Raw genomic sequence first — 22463 nt, forward strand, 5'->3', positions numbered from 1 at the left:
CAGGCGCAACAGGTGTCGCTCGTTTTTAAACTATAGCCTATGTACTGCACACTGGAACAGGTTAGAGCAACATAAGTGATTTTTGAAATGTTATTAGGCTATTTCTCAATCAATCTTGGGTGTACTTGCATTACACATGGAGTTTGAACTGTTAGGTCATTAAGCCTAGTTACCCTGTCGGATAATTAGTTTGTACAAGATTATAGTTTAATTAATCGATTAGTTATGCCGGATTAAGTCATATTAGTTTCACCTGAATCTATAACTCACACAGTACAATTGGTCTGAATATTTCTTTTTTAACCAAAACTGTACTTTTGTGGTAGGTGATGAGTGTTCATCCTATTGCGTCAGAGACGCACTTTTGGTTCCGATAGTGGGACGAGACAGTTCAGCTCTTGCCACATGTGATGATAATAATATTTAGAGCGCTACAAGTGGCTGCGGTTTAAAGCATAAACCAAGGGGGTAGACTATGTCCAACGAGCTTTTCCCAGCACCTCCCCGAATTTCCGTTGACAGTTCTCAGTGTTTATGAACATGACTCCAGAGAGTCAAACTCACAAAGTCCAAAGAGCAGGCTGGGCTCAATAGTCTGGTTCAAGATGGGAATCGATCACATCTTTTGGTCTTTCATCCTTTGAGGACGCTCAACTGCGGCTCTGTGACACAGCGCACTGGATTATCAACCTCACATGCAGACGTGGTACCACCAAGGACAGTGGCGGATTTATCGATAAATAATAGTTTTTGTATTACAAAGATGTCTATGTTTATTGGCTCTCTGTTTATTTTTATGGATGTCCTATTATATGCTCAATTTAATTATTGCATGGAAATAGATTTTTGCGTACCTGTTCGATTAGATCATCAACATTTAGAAAGACATACTATTCGACAGACGGAGGGGAGAATGAATGACCAGCTAGTTGTTTTTAAAATTACTGCTTTCAGGCAAGAATGTTATCTAAACCTTTTACCGGATTCTACATTTATTGCGCCCAACATCACTCCCCACAGCGGCTCCTTAGCATCAACTTCCTCTGCAACCACAGACCTGAACCACTGCTTCTACTCTGGTGATGTCAATGCAGACCAGGAATCGTATGCTGCTCTGAGCCTGTGCAAAGGCTTACAAGGCGCCTTTTCTTACCAGGGCATGGAATATTTTATCAATCCACTTGGGAACGAAAGGGCCGGAGGAGGATATACAGTGAATACTGAAAGAAGAACCCATGTCATACGTCGCCGGGGACGCGACAGGGACTCCAGCGGCAATTCTACCACGAACAGGTGTGGAGTAAAACCTGGTTTGACCCAAAACCTTTCAGGGTCTTTTGAGAAATATAAACGCATGAAAGGACTGGAGATGGACAGCCTGACTGAAACTGTATTGAAGAGCCTGGGTAGATCCAAAAGGTTTGCCTCCATCCCTAGGTTTGTGGAGGTTCTTGTCGTGGCTGATGAGTCTATGGCCAAATTCCACGGGGACGACTTGAAACATTACCTGTTGACCCTGATGTCTGTTGCTTCAAGGCTTTACAAGCACCCCAGCATCATGAACTCCATAAACATAGTGGTGGTGGGCTTCATGGTGATCAACGAAACAGAGAAAGGACCCAAGGTTTCCACCAATGCTGCCCTCACTCTGCGCAGTTTCTGTTCTTGGCAGAAACATTTAAACAAATACAATGACAAGCACCCTGAATACTGGGACACTGCAATCCTATTCACCAAACAGGTAAGGTGTGGTGAGTTGCAGCCTGGTGTCAATGTTTGCTTGCAGATTAGCTTCCATGCTTCCATGCTCATCAATTATTTCAATTTTGAATTATTATCTCATTGTCACCCAATACATTATCTCCAAATGCAATACTAAGTGCTCTTTTATAAACACATCCCTTTGTGTTACATGCAGCCTGATAATGCTGAGACAAGGTGGGTTTGGGTGTCAATTCCTTTTCAGTTAAGGAAGTAAATTAAAATTCCACTTCCAATTCCAATTTTTACTCTATACATCTCTATGAGAAAAAAATGAAAACATTGCTTGCAACTGCACAGCTGAAAAGCAACACATCTGTCTTCACATCTTAAAAGTCCACCTCCTTTTTCCTATCATGAATCACATTGCAAAACATTTAGCATAAAGGCCCCCACAATCGTGATCACTGAGCCAAAAAACATGCTCATGGAACAAGATGAACCATATGAACAACGACTGTTGCACATCTTTCAGAATGTGCGTCTAGCCAGTCACCTATTTTTCCATCCCAACCATAGAGATAGATAGAGGACTCAGCTTTATATCTGTGCCATTATAGCGTCTGTGATAGCATGGGCAGCGCCATTGAGGCTACAACCCATAGGAATCCCCACCCATTTGACTACTTTGACTACTTTAAATTGGCGGAAGCAGTGGCAATTCTAGCATGTACATTTTGGTGGGGCAAAGTGAAAAAATTGTATGCATGCCAGCAAAGCCACTACACAACACAACACAACACTAAACAATACATTAATTGCACTATAATGGTGACAAACGGTGCCCACAAACTGTTAGGGCCTACATAAAGCTGTCTCAAAAGCAGAGTCCCAACACCTTACCACTGCTACACCTGGCTATCAGCGGAGCCTTTTCTGGCAGCGAAACAGTTAATTCAGCCTCATTTAATGCCTTAAAAAAAATATACAGTACCAGTCAAAAGTTTGGACACACCTACTCATTCAAGGGTTTTTCTTTATTTTTACTATGTTCTACATTGTAGAACAATAGTGAAGACATCACAACTATGAAATAACACATATGGAATCATGTAGTAACTAAAAAAGTGTTAAACAAATTTTTCAAAGTAGCCACGCTTTGCCTTGATGACAACTTTGCACACTCTTGGCATTCTCTCAAGACAGTGTCACCAGCAAAGCAACCCCACACCATCATACCTCCTCCTCCATGCTTCACGGTGAGAACCACAGATGCAGAGATCATCCGTTCACCTACTCTGCATCTCACAAAGACACAGCAGTTGGAACCAAAAATCTCAAATTTGTCCCATGCTCATGTTTCTTGGCCCAAGCAAGTCTCTTCTTCTTATTGATGTTCTTTAGTAGTGGTTTCTTTGCAGCAATTCAACCATGAAGGCCTGATTCACGTAGTCTCCTCTGAACAGTTGATGTTGAGATGTGTCTGTTACTTGAACTCTGTGACGCATTTATTTGGGCTGCAATTTCTGAGGCTGGTAACTCTAATGAATTTATCCTCTACAACAGAGGTAACTCTGGGTCTTCCTTTCCTGTGGCGGTCCTCATGAGAGCCAGTTTCATCATAGCGCTTGATGGTTTTTGCATCTGCTCTTGAAGAAACTTTCAAAGTTCTTGACATTTTCCAGATTGACTGACCTTCATGTCTTAAAGTAATGATGGATTGTCGTTTCTCTTTGCTTATTTGATCTGTTCTTGCCATAATATGGACTTGGTCTTTTACCAAATAGGCTATCTTCTGTATACCACCCCTACCTTGTCACAACACAACTGATTGGCTCAAACGGATTAAGAAGGAAAGAAATTCCACAAATTGACTTTTAACAAGGTACCCCTGTTAATTCAGAACATGGGCCATTCTTACATTATTCTCCCTGTACACCAAGTCAGAACCATAGAATAAATAAAGGGGGCATATAAGCAGCCAATGAAAGCTTTTACAATATTCAATGATGACATTTATCTAAAACAGGCTATAGGCTAGATGTGCACCACCAACAGCTAACAGCTTACTACACAACATACATTTAGTATTACTTTCTTAGCTACAGTAGACATATCTCTCTGGTATATTACATATTTTATGCAGCAGCATACAATACATTTTCAGACAAACCTTGCTGTGCTCACTTGAACAGGAAGGTGGCGCGGCGGTCGTTCTTGGGCAAATTTTGTCATCAAACTTTGTCATAAAAGTCTGGCATTCTCTGGATTGATGGTGCATTCAAGACAATGGGAAGTCGAGGAAAAAACAAGGTTGAATCATGATGACGTCAGTGATCTTCAGGTCGGAGCTCTAAAATGAGTTCCCGACTTGCAATTCCGAGTTGGATGACCGTTCAAAACGTATTTTCCTTTCGTATTTCAAGTTCCTAGTTGTCTTCAGTGCACTGAAGTCAGATTTCCCAGTTCTGAGTTTCCTGTTGTTTTGAGCGCGGCAGAAGTCATGCTGGATTAACAGCATAGCCAATGTTGAATGTTTATCCTTTTAAGCTTGGAAAAGAGACCCTTAAACCCAGACTTGGAACCACACACCCATTTCACTGAATAGCAGGCTAGTGATTGCTTTGCAATACTTGCAGTTATCCACTGATTCCTTCCAAACCACTCATTGTTGAATTTGCGATTTCCAACTTGTTGTGTAATGTTTATGTCAATGGCCGATGAGCACCTATACATTTTATCTATAATTTCTCTTCATTATTTCTCTTCATATGACAAGGATTGAAAAGGATTTACCAGTAGATTGTCGACTTGATTCACGATGATGACTGCTAGCTAAGATTTTGAAAGTATGATGTTGACATGATCAGTCCAATCAAAGCTACTGTAGATAAAACATGATTTGATGTCAAACTGATATGTGACATGTACTAATGCCAAAATAACATGCAAAACAGGTGGGGCTCGAAACAAATGACGGTTGCCACTGGGCGGAAGCACGGTGGAAGCCCTCAATTGTGCTGCCCATGCTAAAACTGCCTTTTGGCCACTAGAGGCCTCCATCACACTTTATACAACAGGTGGGTCTAATCCTGAATGCTGATTGGTTAAAACAGCATTCCATCTGGTGTCTATTCCACAAATTGCCACAGGCTAAATCTATGAGTTAAAATGCCTATTTACTCTGTTTCATCTGGCTGCCTACTGTCTCATCAGCCCTGTCTGCACTTTTTGACGTAACTGTAAGTTAGCCGTAGTTGGCTAGCTAGCAAGCAAGAGATAAGAACGTTGCCAGCCCGTATGGCGATGGAACATTTAGAACAAACGACTGTCCATAGATACAGAACAAAAACACTGAACTACTGGGTCGCGTCTCTAGCAACCCTGGATTTGTGTCCGGACTATATCTTGTGGAAGGATGAAATGGTATGAATAAATTAATCCAAATAACGTTTTTAATGAAAATATGTAAATTATTTGAATATGTTGGTAACGCGTATAAAAGTGATAATGCCCTCAAAGCCAGTGTTTGGAGAATATATAGGCACGGTTTGCCGGCGTTCGACTTTGTCTCGGGCCTAACAACACCCGTGCCAATATATTCTCCAAACACCGGATTCTCGGGCATTATCACTCAACGATGATCCCAACCCATGTTAGCGCCATACCACTGAGTTTAGAAATACCACAGGTAGAACAGGCCAGGCAGGGGTTTCACTAGCTCTGGTCCAGGAATTCAGCACAGTTTGCAAATGGAAGGCTCAGCATTAGCACTAACGCCTGGACCAGAGCTAGGATTTGACACACTCCGATGGTGGAATGGGAAGTATCCATTTCTCTGTGATGATCCACTCACTTCCAGCTGTGAGCCTTTAGTCCTGCCTCTCAGCCTGGATTCAGCCAGTCTGTCTGTTTTCCATTAAGCCTAGCTTGGCTGGGACCAATCTAATGCATTGGTTCTCTTTGAGTGCATAACACTTAATTCTGAGACTGAATCTGTCCAACTGTGATCAAAGTAGTGTAAAATTATCCCACTTATATGGTGATGATGCCTTGACCTATACAATTACCTTAAAGTGTGTTTATTGACTTTATTGGGGGAGGGGGTTATTGAATTTAATATCGTAGGCTAGAGGTATGGTGTTAATGTGCTTGTATGAACAATGCAGTTATATCAGATAATAATTCTCAGACTCAAATCAAATAAGCTTGTGTTTGAAAGCATTGTACAATGTTCAAGTACAATACATTTTTAACAGTTCCATTGTCAGACAGACCTCTTGGCACGTGGCAGTGTAATTGTTCTTCTCTGACAGCTGTAACATTCCCATAGCATCTTGTGGATTAAAGGGTTAGTTCACTGGGCCAGATTGAGAGAGGGAGAGAGATATAAAAAAAATGGGCCTAACCAGAACAATGGACCAGATTGTTAGTGTTTTCTGTTTAAATATCTACCAAAAGATGGTGGATATGCAATGAAATAACAACACACATACACGCAAGACAAATTACATTACACACCTACACACATTGTCCAGATGATCACGTCATTTGTTTCCTGCAACAGGACTTGTGTGGAGCCACTACCTGTGACACATTAGGCATGGCAGACGTGGGCACTATGTGTGATCCCAAGAGAAGCTGCTCTGTCATCGAGGATGATGGCCTCCCTTCGGCCTTCACCACTGCTCATGAATTGGGTGAGTGAAGATCACTCTAACTTGTGTATTATCGGTATCTACCAGAACACTAGAAAAAAGGGTTCCAAAAGGGTTCTTCGGCTATCCCCACAGGAGAGCTATTTTGGGTTCCAGGTAGAACCCTTTAGGGTTCCATGTAGAACCCTCTGTGGAAAGGGTTCTACATGGATCCCAAAAGTGATCTACCTGGCACCAAAAGAGTTTTACCAAGAACCAAAAGTGGTTCTTCAAAGGGTTCTCCTATAGATAAAATCAGAGTGTGTATAAACAAAGTTGTTCTGTTAGTTCCAGGTTGTGAGCGTCGTAAAGCTAGACTGAATAACGCATAGGAAACAATATGCAGACCATTGGAGACTAGCTAGATTATCTAATGAATAATGGATATACTCAATTTTCTAAAATGTTTCTAAAATCATCAACACTACTCTCGTTATTAACCCATTCATGTCCATAACGGAAATGTAACATTTAATTTGGTACACTTGCCATCTGAGCTTACTGATCAACAAAATCTAATTTCCGCGAAAGCGTTTGTCTACAATGTCAGTTTTTATTGTACTATGACATAGACTGACCAGGTTAATTCAGGTGAAAGCTAAGATCCCTTATTGATGTCACTTGTTGAATCCACTTCAATCAGTGTAGATGAAGGGGAGGAAGTCGGTTAAAGAAGGATTTTAAAGCCTTGAGACAATTTAGATATGGATTGTGTATGTGTGCCATTCAGAGGGTGAATGGGCAAGACAAAATATTTAAGTACCATTGAACGGAGTATGGTAGTAGGTGTAAGGCACACTGGTTTGAGTTAAGAACTGCAACGCTGCTGGGTTTCTCATGCTCAACAGTTTACTGTGTGTATTAAGAATGGTCCACCACCCAAAGGACATCCAGCCAACTTGACACAACTATGGGCCAGCAACCTTGAACGTTTTTGACACCTTGTAAAGTCCATGGCTTGACGAATTGAGAATGTTCTGAGGGCAAAAGGGGGTGCAACTTAATATTAGGAAGGTGTGCATTCGGAAAGTATTCGGACACCTTGAATTTTACACAATTTGTTACGTTACAGCCTTTTTCTAAAATGTATTAAATTCATGTTTTTCCTCATCAATCTAAACACAATACTGTGACAAAACATAAACAGGTTTTTGGAAATGTTTGCAAATGTATAAATATGTCAAAATGTAAATATCACATTTACATAAGTATTCAAACCCTTTACTCAGTACTTTGTTGAAGCACATTTGGCAGCAATTACAGCCTCGAGTCTTCTTGGGTATGACGCTTCAAGCTTGGCACACCTGTATTTGGGAACATTCTCCCATTTTTCTCTGCAGATCCTCTCAAGCTCTGTCAGGTTGGATGGGGAGCGTTGCTGCACAGCTATTTTCAGGTCTCTCCAGAGATGTTCGATCGAGTTTGGGCTCTGGCTGTGCCACTCAAGCACATTCAGAAACTTGTCCCGAAGCCACTCCTGTGTTGTCTTGTCTGTGTGCTTAGGGTTGTTGTCCTGTTGGAAGGTGAACTTTGCACCAGTCTGAGGTCCTGAGTGCTGTGGAGCAGGTTTTCATCAAGGATCTCTCTGTACTTTGCTCCGTTCATCTTTCGCCGAATCCTGACTAGACTCCCAGTCCCTGCTGCTGAAAACATCCCCACAGCAAGATGCTACCACCGCCATGCTTCACCGTAGGGATAGTGCACAGTTTCTCCAGACGTGACGCCTGGCATTCAGGCCATAAAGTTCAATCTTGGTTTCATCAGACCAGAGAATCTTGTTTCTCATGGTCTGAGAGTCTTTAGGTGCCTTTTGGCAAACTCCAAGAGGGCTGTCATGTGCCTTTTACTGAGGAATGGCTTCCGTCTGGCCACTCTACCATAAAAGCCTGATTGGTGGAGTGCTGCAGAGATGGTTGTCCTTCTGGAAGGTTCTCCCATCTCCACAGAGGAACTGGAGCTCTCTCAGAGTGACCATCGGGTTCTTGGTCACCTCCCTGACCAAGGCCCTTCTTCCCCGATTGCTCAGTTTGGCCGGGCGACCAGCTTTAGGAAGAGTCTTGGTGGTTCCAAACTTCTTCCATTTAAGAATGATGGAGGCCACTGTGATCTTGGGGACCTCAATCCTGCAGACATTTTTTGGTGCCCTTACCCAGATCTGTGCCTCAAGACAATTCCTTCGACCTCATGGCTTTTTCTCTGACATGCACAGTCAACTGTGGGACCTTATATAGGCAGGTGTGTGCCTTTCCAAATCATGTCCAATGAATGGAATTTACCACAGGTGGACTCCAATCAAGTTGTAGAAACATCTTACGGATGATCAATGGAAACAGGATGCACCTGAACTCAATGTGGAAAAAGTCAAGGGGTCTGAATACTTTCCGAAGGCACTGTATCTACTGTATAAACAATATCTAAAGCAATCCTCACACACTCACACACACTCCTAGAGTACATTATACAGTATAAGCAAATCCAATGTAAGTCAATGGAGAGTGAGACCTGCTACATTATTCTCCCTCTTTCTCTCCCTCTCTCACAAACACACAGGTGACATACAAACACGCTTGCACACCCATGTGTGCACACAGACACACACACACCAACAAACAACACCGGGTGGGAAAGCCAAACCATTCTGAATGTATCTACAAATACAGATCTTTGAAGCTAATCTTATTTAGTCTGATGTCCTAACTGGTTTCATTCATTTGTGGAAACTGTAGAATTGTTATTTTGACCCTTTTGCTGTAGAATAAGTGTTGGTCGTTCATATTATGAATGTAATCACTTTTTGACTGCCCCCTTTTTGATTTGAATGACACCTTCCATATATGTCTGCACATTGTAGAAGTGGTCAGAACGTGCACAAAGATGACCCATTTCGCATACCCCACCCTCCCATGAGACATCCATGCACACCCGTGTGTGTGTGTAGATCTGTGGTATTTGTGTACACGTGTGCTTTTGAGAGAGGGAGAGAAAGAGGGAGAATGCTGTAGCAGGCCTCATTCTCCATTGACTTACAATGGAATTGCTTACACTGTATACTATACTCTAGGAGTGTGTGTGTGAGAGAGAGTGTGTGGATTTATTTTATATTGTTTTATATAAGGTCCAGACCATCTATATAGCCAACAATTATTAAGATTAGAACATGTTTATAATCTGAGAAAGAGGAAAAACACTGTAAAATGACTCACTCTACAGTGACTCTGCTTATAATACTGCATATACTCAAATATGGGTGTTTACATTTGTCCTGTTTTACTGCATGTACAAGAGGGTAACTTGTACACATGTGTTTTTTGTACATTCCAACTCCCCCTGAGACACCTTCGGAGAGTGGGGTCAAAGGTCAGGGATCAGCCATTTTGGACCGTGCTTCATTGCCTTGCTGAAGGGCAGATCGACAGATCTTTCACCTTGTTGGCTTGGGGATTCGAACTAGTAACTTTTTGGTTATTGACCCAACACTAAGCGCTAGGCTACCTGCCCCTCTATTTTTATATATTGGTCCAGGCAATTTAATACCAAAGAGTATTAAGATCTGATCATTTGAACATGTTCCATTTGTGAAAATAGCGACAATTTTACTGGCCCCCTACCATACTGTCAATTACATTATACAATACTGATTTGTAAATACAGAATAGAACCATGCATAGAACCAACCATGCAACGAGCTCGGTATTTACAAACCAGAATTAAATTGACTTGCTATTGTGACATCGTGTCACGACTTCCGCCGAAGTCGGTTCCTCTCCTTGTTCGGGCGGCGTTCGGCGGTCGACGTCACCGGTCTTCTAGCCATCGCCGATCCACTTTTCATTTGTTTTGTCTTCTTTTCACACACACCTGGTTTACATTCCCTCATTACGTGACGTGTATATAACCCTCTGTTCCCCCCATGTCTGTGTGTGAAATTGTTTGTTGTAAAGTGTATGTGCATTATAGACTGGTTTGCGACGGATTATTTCAACCCATATTGTGTTGTTCTGGGTGCCGTCGGTTTTGCCTCATTAAACTGCTCCGGTTATTACCCAGTTCTGCTCTCCTGCGCCTGACTTTCCTGCAGCCAGTTACGCACCTCTTACACATCGTGGTGATTTGATCTTTGGGGACAGCCAAAGAACCTTTATTGGTTCTAGATAGTGTGTGAAGACTAAATAATAAAAATAATAATAATAATCAAATATTTATTTTATATAGCGCTTTTCAATACAAGTACAATACAAGTCGCTTCAAAAACAAAACAAACAAAAACATTTCCAAAACAAATGTAGGGATCTGGCGGTTCTTGGGTGTTGGTCTTCCACAGCTTTAGATGATAGGAGGTTCATAATGTAGTAGCTTGAGAGGAGGGAGCATAGATGGAACAGCCAGGCAGGGAGGTAGAGACATCTGACAAACAGGCCACGGAGCTCTTCATCAGGCACCTCATCGTCTTCGATGTTCACAGCTAATAAATAATATGTCAATGCCCAAATAGACGTGTATGTTGATTATGTTAATGCCAGAGTGAACTTGTAGGCATTATGCATGTCTTGAACAAAAGATGATAGGTGTTGATGATGTCATTTGGTGTTAACTCATTCAGTTCTAGTCTGTTGAGGATGTACTGTACAGTTCATCAATCTCCGTAGAAATGAGATGTTGTAAGTCGAACCAAAGAGCATACATAATCTCTCCATGTGTGAACTGCCCTGGGGGTCCTTGACTCCTGCATCATTTGATTACCATTTCTAATCTGTCAGACATGGAATGGGGGAAAAAGGACTAAGGCCCGTTGAAAACTCTTGAACTTTTCTCACCTTCTTCCTTTGATCCAATGAAATGGGTGTGATTCTGTCCAACGGTCTCGTTACCACTGAAGCCATTTTTGTCAAGGCTGGTATTATTAATGAGACAAGTGACAGTTGCGATCAAGTGTTTTCAGTCATCCATGTGGGGCTGTGAAGGGAGTAAAGCCTGAAAACAGATGGTGAAGTACTAGCAGATGTGAGGCCCCATTGAGAGGCACTGGTTTAAGGTGCACACGTCTATTAACTAATTATACAACTTCCTTTCAAAAAGGACCTTGTCATATTTTACATCCATTTGTGAAGTCGTAATGTCCGTGTGGGATGTGATGACTTCGTACTGAGGACTTTGTTTCCAACAACATCTAACGGTTTTCTTTTTTTTCCCATCAAAGAAAATGGTTATTTTACTTCTACTGTCTGTGAGTATTACACTTCATAATCTATGACAGCATTGGGAAAAGTGGTTGGTTTGATATTTGGAGTGGAATGGATGGAGTTCAAGTGAATACATGAAATTTCACAACATAGTGTATAATATACATACTAGCCCTACAACGTATGTAGGCTATATGAGTGTGAAGAGAAAAGTATGGGGATCAAACATTAGTCACAAGTGTCCTGCCATGAACAGTTGCAGTGAAGAATTCGTATTTATTATGGATCCCCATTACTTCCTGGGGTCTGGCAAAATTAAGGCAGTTATACAATTTCAAAAACATTCTAATACATTCAGAACAGATTTCACAACACACTAAGTGTGTGCCCCTCAGGCCTCTACTCCACTACCACATATCTACAACACAAAATCCAGGTGTTAGTGTATGTATAGTGTGTATGTTATCATGTGTGTGTGTGTACATGTGTCTGTGCCTATGTTTGTCTTGCTTCACAGTCCCCGCTGTTCCATAAGGTGTGTTTCTATCTGTTTTTAAATTAGATTTTACTGCTTGCATCTGTTACCTGATGTGGAATAGAGTTCCATGTAGTCATGGCTCTATGTAGTACTGTGCGCCTCCCATAGTCTGCTCTGGATTTAGGGACTGTGAAGAGACCTCTGGTGGCATGTCTTATGGGGTATGCATGGGTGTCCAAGCTGTGTGCCAGTAGTTCAAACAGACAGCTCGGTGCATTCAACATGTCAATACCTCTCACAAATATAAGTAGGGATTAAGTCAATCTCTCCTCCACTTTGAGCCAGGAGAGATTTACATGCATATTACTGATGTTTGCTCTCTGTGTACATCCAAGGGCCAGCCGTGCTGCCCTATTCTGAGCCAATTGCAATTTTCCTAAGTTCCTCTTTGTGGCACCTGACCACACAACTGAACAGCAGTCCAGGTGCGACAAAACTAAAGCCTGTAGGACCTGCCTTGTTGATAGTGCTGTTAAGAAGGTAGAGTAACACTTTATTATGAACAGACTTCTCCCCAGACTTCTGTTGTATCAATATGTTTTGACCATTACAGTTACTCCAAGCAGTTTAGTCAATTCAACTTGCTCAATTTCCACATTATTTATTACAAGATGTAGTTGAGGTTTCGTGTTTAGTGAATGATTTGTCCCAAATACAATGTTTTTAGTTTTTGTAGTATTTAGGAATAATTTGTTCCGTTCCACCCATTCTGAAGCTGACTGCAGCTCTTTGTTAAGTGTTGCAGTCATTTCAATTGCTGTAGTAGCTGACGTGTATAGTGTTGAGTCATCCGCATACATAGACACACTGGCTTTACTCAAAGCCAGTGGCATGTCATTAGTAAAGATTGAAAAAAGTAAGAGGCCTAGACAGCTTCCCTGGGGAATTCCTGATTCTACCTGGATTATGTTGGAGAGGCTTCCATTGAAGAACACCCTCTGTGTTCTGTTAGACATGTAGCTCTTTATACAAAATATAGTAGGGGATGTAAAGCCATACGTTTTTCCAGCAGCAGACTATGATCGATAATGTCAAAATCCTCACTGAAGTCTAACAAAACACATTCTTTTCATCATCAATTTCTCTCAGGCAATCATCAGTCATTTGTGTAATTGCTGCTCTTATTGAATGTCCTTCCCTATAAGCGTGCTGAAAGTCTGTTGTCAATTTATTTACTGTAAAATAGCATTGTATCTGGTCAACAACAAAAAAATTCAAAACATTTCTAAGGATTGTTAACTGGCTGATTGGTTGGCTATTTAAGCCAGTAAAGGGGGCTTTACTATTCTTAGGGAGCAGAATGACTTTTGCTTCCCTCTAGGTCTGAGGGCACACACTTTCTAGTAGGCTAAAATGTATGTTTATGTTAAAAAATGTATGACCTCTTATACACTATATATTAGTCCCAGCCTTTGGAACTTTGGTTTTCCTAGATATGGCTACTATATTGTGATCACTACATCCAATGGATCTGGATACTGCTTTCAAGCACATTTCTCCAGCATTAGTAATGATGTGATCAATACATGTTGGTTTAAATATTGACTGGCTTTCATCAAGCTGCCCACTCAAGAAAAAGCTTCAAACTGTAACCAGTGCCTGCAACCTGGTTCAGGTTAACAGTCAACCTTACAGTTTGAAGCTTTTTCTTGAGTGGGCAGCTTGACGAAAGCCAGTCAATATTTAAATCACCCAGAAAATATACCTCTCTGTTGATATCACATACATTATCAAGCATTTCACACATGTTATCAATATACTGACTGTTAGCACTTGGTGGTCTATAGCAGCTTCCCACCAGAATGGACTTTAGATGAGGCAGATGAACCTGTAGCCATATTACTTCATAAGTATTTAACATGAGGTCCTCTCTAAGCTTTACAGGAATGTGGTTCTGAATATAAACAGCAACACCCCCACCACTGGCATTTCTGTCTTTTCTGTAAATGTTATAACCTTGTATTGCTACCACTGTATCATCAAAGGTATAATCTAAGTGAGTTTCAGATAGTCAGAATATGAATGTCACCTGTTTCTAGCAAGTTATTCATTTTATGAACCTTGTTTCTTAGGCTACATATGTTAACGTGGGCTATTTTGAGCACTTTTGTAGGGATGCTTGCTTGTTTTCATTGCTTCTCTGGGAAGCTTAGCAGAAGTAGATATTGTCATGTTATTTATGTTAGTGCAGGGTGAGCTGCACACAGTGGACCTCCTACTAGGGCACACCGCCTCAATGCTAACACTAGAAGTCTAGTGAACCTCCTTGAGTCTCCTTGTTCTCGTCCCAATGAATCTGTGATTATGTTCCACTGTCAGCGGTCTTCATTACAAACATAAGCAAATGGTACTAGGCCAGGCTAGCACCATGAGCTACAGCAGGCTGAGCAAAACAAATGGACATTGCAAACTTAATAAAAGGGGGACATTTCTGCAAGCAAACCACTGCTCGACAGTAGCAAGGTCTCAATGGCTTGTTGAGCCAGAGATGTAATTTTTCCTCTTATTTAAATCATCCTCTAATTAGTACATGGGTGTCAAACTCATTCCATGGAGGGCCTAGTGTCTGCGGGTTTTAGTTTTTTCCTTTCAATTAAGACATAAATAACCAGGTGAGGGGAGTTCCTTTCTAATTAGTGTCCATATTTAATCAATCAAGTACAATGGAGGAGCAAAACCCCACAGACCCTCTGTCTGCGGGTTTTTGACACGTGAATTAGAACATTTTTGGATTTTGTTGCTGATGATTGACACTGACTCAAATGATGATGATGATGAAATGATGATGAAATTAACCTAGTATCCCCAAACCAATATTCTATTTTTTCAGATTTTATAGTTGTCCTGGTCATATTTCCTCCTTGTGCTATTTCTTCTGTCCTTCAGGCCATGTCTTCAACATGCCCCATGACAATGTGAACGCCTGCAAGGAGGTGTTTGGGAAGCTCAAGGACAACCACATGATGTCCCCCACGCTGATCCAGATCGACCGTGCCAACCCCTGGTCTGTGTGCAGCGCAGCCATCATTACAGACTTCCTGGACAGAGGCCACGGTCAGTCAGCCACTCAGCTCGGTCTCTGTCAATTGCAGCTGTTGTGCATGTGCGTGTGTGTGTGAATTCTGCCTGTGTAAATTGTAGCTGTTGTGCGTGTGTGTGTGAGTTCTGCCTGTGTAAATTGTAGCTGTTGTGCGTGTGTGTGTGTGAGTTCTGCCGGTGTAAATTGTAGCTGTTGTGCGTGTGTGTGTGAGTTCTGCCTGTGTAAATTGTAGCTGTCATACGAATGTATATACTCTATGCCCCCCCCCCCCCCCCCCCCCCTTTGAAAAAGATCAGACTTTGTTCTCACCCTTGCAACAAATCTAAACAGTTTGAACTATTGGAGTTCTTAAACGAGGTCATGCAATTAGCAGTAATAGCACTGGAGAGTTCATGGGCCTCTCATTCCCAATACTGTCCCTGTTCAACGTCTGCATTAGCTGACTGACGTATAAAGAGTGCTTGTTTAATGTTGCACAGGTTTTTTGCACAGGTATTGCACTTATTTGGGCTGGAAAAGATGATTATGTAATGGTTTACAAATCTTGAAAAACTCTGATTAAGAGGAGTGAAGACTGCTTTGTTCAACTGCAAAGGCATGTTGAATAACAGTGCAGAGACATTGCTTCATACGACAACACCTGTCACTCTTGAGCAGATATAAACCATAAAAATTGTCTTCAGCCTGGCTGGCTTTGCACGGCTGATATCTTGACACTGTGGTTGTTTTTCTTAAAAAGGGGACTGTCTTCTGGATCAGCCCCAAAAGCTGCTGGCTCTGCCCGAGAGCCTCCCAGGCACCAACTACAGCCTCCACCGCCAGTGTGAGCTGGCCTTCGGTACGGGCTCCAAGCCCTGTCCCTACATGCAGCACTGCTCCAAGCTGTGGTGCACGGGCAAGGCCAGAGGCCAGCTGGTCTGCCAGACACGTCATTTCCCCTGGGCCGATGGCACCAGCTGTGGCAACAGTAAGCTCTGTTTCCGAGGGGTGTGCACCGACAAGAACAACACCACTAAGACCAAGGTGAGCACACTCACTGTCTGTGTTCTGATCTGCTTAGTTATTACTATTGATGTAGATGTTGGTAGAGACTGATCTCACAATGAATACAATGATTTCACAATCTAACAACAATGAAACATCTATATCTTAATAATAATATGTACTGGAACCTCTATTTCTAAATGTATACTAGAATGTAAATATAGGCTCTACATGTAATATAGACTGCAGGTTCTAAATGTGTGTGGTTCTCCTACAGGTGGACGGTGGATGGGGGATGTGGGGTGTGTATGGGTCGTGTTCCAGAACCTGTGGGGGAGGAGTTCAGCTGGCCAAAAGAGACTGTAACAACCCAGTTCCAGAATATGGGGGGAAATACTGCCAAGGACTCCGTGTGAAGTATCGCTCCTGCAATTTGGACGTCTGCCCAGAATCAGGTAGAACTCATTGTGAAGTTTTAAATAATCCTTAATTAAACGATTTTGAAAACTGGAAGCATTTTGCTTCTTTACCACAAGAAATAAGATTTGCTGACATGCTAATATGTAAAAATATGCTAAATGAAACCTGAGTGTGAAACAAATGTCCCACTTTAAAATTACAATTTGAGGTGTTAAAGAAAGACACAAGTCCTTGGTAAAGCTTATATAAAAGCTTCAGAAATCATTCATAAGCAAATGTTATGTTATATGAACAGTCGCAAAAGGTCATGTCACATTTGGCAAAGTACCAGATGTAATCAACATGTTTCAGTGCACCTGTCCGACAATAAAACATCTTATTCTTTTACTTTTCATGTCAAGCGTGTATGTAGTGCTCATGAAGACTTTATGCATGTTCTATAAAGCCTTTATACGTTGCTTCATTAAAGGATGACCCACTTTTTTTTTTAATCGATGTGTACTCGTATGGATCCACGTTACTAATAAGCATACAATCCATAGGCAAAAGCTTCCGTGAGGAGCAGTGCGAGGCGTTCAACGGATTCAGCCTCAACACCAACAGGCTCTCAGCGTCTGTGGTGTGGGTCCCCAAATATTCTGGAGTGTCACCCAAGGACAAGTGCAAGCTCATCTGCAGGGCCAATGGAACAGGCTACTTCTATGTCCTTGCTCCAAAGGTGAGTACCTGCAGACTGCAGTAGCAACCTGCTGAAGAATGTTGAGAAAGGCTGTTGAGAAATTAACTTCTCCTGACCTGCAGTAACAGATTGCACCAACAAACAACAAACGGTAACACTTTACTTGACACCCAGTGACATAACACATTATCACACGGTCATAACCATGTCATAATATGTCATAACACTGTCATGACATATATTTACACCTGTTGTGACATATATTTAGTTATTTCATGGCTGGTTATGACACTTACATAATAGTGTCAAAACCCACATTTAATCAAATTAGTTTGTTCCCCTGCCAAGAAGTTTCCTTTCGTTTGAGAGAGAGAGAGAGAGAGAGAGAGAGAGAGAGAGAGAGAGAGAGAGAGAGAGAGAGAGAGAGAGAGAGAGAGAGAGAGAGAGAGAGAGAGAGAGAGAGAGAGAGAGGTTTACAGCCGTTGTATGTCGGCAAGTATTTACACAGCCAACCAACCAAGCAGTGAAACAAGCTTTTATATCAATACATACCAGACCTCTCTTTCCCTTTGAGCACTGATATGTGTATTGCTTGTTTGCTGTGCTGTCCTTAGATGGTCCAGATAGTTGCTGGATAGAAAGTGTGGATCCATTTGTGGTCTTTTAGAATGGAATCTCTCTCTGTTTCCTCTCTCTCGCGCTCTCTCTCTCACATGCGCACGCATGTACACATGCACGCACACACACCAGAGCTCAACATTAACGCTTTTCCGGGACAAGTAAAAAAAAGTTGGGCAATAATAATATAGATATGAGTCAGTTCAAAAATCACAATATCTAACAATTACTCCAATCAGAATTGGATAAGAATTGGATCATTGTCCTCTGGATGCGAAGTATTGCTGTTCTCCCAATTTCTGCAGAGCGCATCAAGTAGAATTGTATTGCATTGACAGGAGCGGTCCTTCAAACATTCCCGGTTGCAAGCTTTTGAGATCAAGGCACAGAGCCGAGTGTAGCTGCGTCTGCACATATTGATATTCCTTACTAATTAGTGAGTTATTTGCACAGTTATGACACATTTTTGGTCAGCAACAGAGTTTGTACGGTCATGGAAGTCCTGGAAAAGTTATGGTGTATGCATGTGCATGTGTGCCAGTGAGAGGCCCTAGCCTATAGGCCCTAGCCTATAAAAAATGATAGACTACAGGCTAATTAGATAGCTAATTCAACACATATCGTGTAGCCTGACTAGTTATGTCAATAGTTAACTATTTAGCTATTAGCATGTATTAATGTCATTGGCAAGTCCAATGTCCCTTAAAACCTTCTACTGGCACACTGCAAATGGCCGGCATACAGTTGATGAATGGGTGCCTTAATAAACCAATGCTATGTACTCTGGTTGTAAAACTGTCTCTCCAGCGCTGAGTATTGGGAGCTGAAAAGATAAATCTGACATTGTTGGAAAGCTGGGATTCCCCTCTAGTCAACATTGGCTTTAAAATATATTCATAGAATTGACAATCTCCCATGCTGTTAATAGATATCCCCTGAAACCTGAATGTAAACATGTCTTAGTTAGTTACCTTGCTTTGAAGTAACCTACTTTAGCCATTTGCCACCTGATTCTTTGAATTAGGAAATTATTTTATTAAAGACATAAAAAGTATTTCGTTGTAATTGTAACCCTAATGTTGCAATCATCCTTGAGAAGAGACTTAAAGGCCCAGTGCAGTAAACATTATTTGTTTTACATAGTTTTATCAGCTGATATAAAACAAACACTGTAAAAGTGTGAAAATAATTGCTCAGTGTTATTTCCTGATAGTTGCTGGTTGAAAATACAATCTAATCAGCAGGTTTGCATTGGCGGGAGTTTCGGCTTTCCATGGTGACATCACCATGCAATAAATTGGTTAATAGACCAATAACAAAGAGAGTTCCAAACCTCCCTGCCAATAACAGCTGGTATTCAGTTTTCCCATCCCCACTCAGACCACTCCCAAACAGTCCTAGCAAATTGCTAAAAAGAGACTTTTGCCCATTTTAGTAGAAATCTGTTACAGTAAGGTCCTTAATTGTTACGCAGAAATGATTTGATATTGCTATAAAAGGGCTGCATTGGGCCTTTAAAGGGGCAATGTCGTATTTTGAGACAGTCTTGAATCTGCAAAGAAGCCAGTAGGCAGAGGGTAGCCTACATTTTTGTCTGATTTTCTGTGTGCTAATAGGCATAATAATGATAATGCTACATTCTATTTTGTAAAGTTGTTCCATGCATCATACAACACTATTTCCAGTTACCTTTTTGGCGCATTGTGTTACAGACCATTTTTTGACTTTAGCTTTCGGACAAGTAAAAAATATTTTCCAAAGGACAAGTTCATGTCAAGCCCTGCACGCACACTCACACATGCACGCACACTCACACACGCACGCACACCCTCACACAAGCACACGCACACACACACACACAAGCCCGCTTCCTCTTCCTCTCACTCTCATTAATATATTTCTCAAAATCTACTCACACCTACAGGTTGTTGATGGAACACCCTGTTCTCCCGACACCTCTGCAGTGTGTGTCCAAGGGAAATGTATCAAGGCGGGCTGTGACGGCAAGCTCAGCTCCAATAAGAAGTATGACAAGTGTGGTGTGTGTGGAGGGGACAACCAAAGCTGCAAGAAAGTGTCCGGATTGTTCACCAAACCCATGTAAGTGACCAGCACACAGTATGCTGTTCTCAATGTATACAAGAATCTTCTGCTTAATGTCATCATACTTTATGTCATCATACTTTATGTCATCATACTTCATGCACCATACTTTATGTCATCATACTTTATGTCATCATACTTTATGTCATCATACTTTGTCACCATACTTTATGTCATCATACTTTATGTCATCATACTTTATGTACCATACTTTATGTACCATACTTTATGTCATCATACTTTGTCACCATACTTTGTCATCATACTTTATGTCATCATACTTTATGTACCATACTTTATGCACCATACTTTATGCCATCATACTTTGTCACCATACTTTATGTCATCATACTTTATGTCATCATACTTTATGCACCATACTTTATGCACCATACTTTATGTCATCATACTTTGTCACCATACTTTATGTCATCATACTTTGTCATCATACTTTATGTACCATACTTTATGTACCATACTTTATGTCATCATACTTTGTCACCATACTTTATGTCATCATACTTTATGTACCATACTTTATGTCATTATACTTTGTCATCATACTTTATGCACCATACTTTATGTCATCATACTTTATGTACCATACTTTATGTCATCATACTTTGTCACCATACTTTATGTCATCATACCTTATGCACCATACTTTATGTCATCATACTTTATGTACCATACTTTATGTCATCATACTTTATGTACCATACTTTATGGCATCATACTTTGTTACCATACTTTGTCATCCTACTTTATGCCACCATACTTTGTCATCATACTTTATGCACCATACTTTATGTCATCATACTTTTGTCATCATACTTTTGTCATCATACTTTGTGTCACCATACTTTTGTCATCATACTTTATGTCATCATAATTTGTGTCACCAGACTTTGTCACCATACTTTATATCACCATCATTTTTTCAGACATGGCTACAACTTTGTGGTGATGTTGCCTGTGGGAGCGTCCAACATCGACATCCGACAGCGTGGCTACAGGGCCATGGTTAACGACGACAACTACCTAGCGGTGAAGAACCGACATGGCAAATACCTTCTGAACGGGAACTACGTGGTGTCAGCAGTGGAGCGGGACATCATTGTGAAGGGCAGCCTGCTGCGCTACAGCGGCACCACTAGTGCTGTGGAGATCCTCCAGGCCACCAGACCTCTCCAGGAAGCCCTGACCGTGGAGGTTCTCTCGGTGGGGAAGATGACCCCGCCCCGGGTCCGATACTCCTTCTACCTGGCTCGGGAGCACCACAAGGAGGAGAAGATCTTGAAGAAAGTGGGGAGGAGCCACTCGCAGAACAGCGTCCTGATGGACAGCAACAAGGTGGAGCTGAAGGGGCCGTCGCACAAGTCCATGCCCCCGAACATGTGGTCGACGGGGCCATGGGAAGAGTGCACCGTGACCTGTGGGAACGGGCTCCAGAGTAGACGGGTTCAGTGTACAGACCCAGAGGGCAAAACAGCCACGGACTGTGACAGCTTACAGAGGCCGGCTGCCACCAGGGTATGTGGGGACCCCTGCCCAATGTGGGACATAGGCCAGTGGTCGTCGTGCTCCAAGACATGCGGGAGGGGCTTCAAACGGCGGCCGCTGCGTTGCACCACTCAGACTGGCATGCACCTACCCAGAGAGCACTGCGCTGGTATGAAGAAGCCACAGGAACTAGATTTCTGCACAGTGCAGCCGTGTTAGAGAAGTTCTATGTCTGCTGACTCTTTGTGTTGTTCCAGTGATGCTCTTGAAAAGAAAACCCATTCGCTGTCCTTTAAGGTTCTGACGGACTCCCATAGTGCATGGCATTGTTGTGGAGGACTGTGATGACAAAATGGTATTTGAAAGAGCTAAGGGAAAGAAAGTGGTAGAGGTACAAACTGTGGGACCATTTCAGTTGATTTGGAGTTACTGGCTGTGTCCAAATACTCTTACTTGTGTCCTAAGTAGTAGGGTTTTTGAGTATGCGAAAATATAACGTTTTATTGTATGTGAAATTTCAAATATTGAGTGTTTTTAATGCCAAGATGCCATACTTCTTTCGGCTTTTGATATAATATGAACTCGCTGCACACTATTGAAGAAGATTCTTGTGTTTATTAGATCCATGTGGGTTTGACAACAGCTGATAATCAGAAAAGGGGAACGGCTGTACCAAAATAAACGAAAGGCGGGGGACAAGCCAGCTATGCATTAGATGACACCCTCTCGGTATGGATGAGCCTAGTATGCTGATATATGTTGCTTACTGCATACATTTTTACTAAACAGTATGTTCTAAATAGTATGCGGTACGGTTAGTACATAGCTTATTGTTTTAGTTGGCAGTAGGCAACAATGATTTTTGACACAGCCACAGCCAGTCTACCTCTAGTGAGACAAAGAGTAAAACACACATGCACGCACACACAGTGCTGGTCTAGGTACAGTCTATATAGGTCTATAGACTATTTACTGTATATGACACAAGAGACTCAATCAA

At 41.7% G+C, this 22463-nt stretch overlaps 1 protein-coding gene across 1 annotated transcript; it reads left to right on the forward strand.

Annotated features, from left to right (window-relative positions):
- The first annotated feature begins 913 nt into the window (after positions 1–913).
- On the forward strand, positions 914–21682 carry LOC120018627 (A disintegrin and metalloproteinase with thrombospondin motifs 15-like). The gene is made up of 8 exons (XM_038961831.1): positions 914–1741; positions 6269–6401; positions 15003–15170; positions 15896–16179; positions 16418–16595; positions 17103–17278; positions 19782–19957; positions 20905–21682. The coding sequence occupies exons 1-8, from the start codon at positions 914–916 to the stop codon at positions 21680–21682; spliced, it is 2721 nt and encodes a 906-aa protein (XP_038817759.1).
- Positions 21683–22463: the final 781 nt, after the last annotated feature.

This window comes from Salvelinus namaycush, chromosome 23 (genome assembly GCF_016432855.1).
Source record: "Salvelinus namaycush isolate Seneca chromosome 23, SaNama_1.0, whole genome shotgun sequence".
In the NCBI taxonomy this organism is placed as follows: domain Eukaryota; kingdom Metazoa; phylum Chordata; class Actinopteri; order Salmoniformes; family Salmonidae; genus Salvelinus; species Salvelinus namaycush.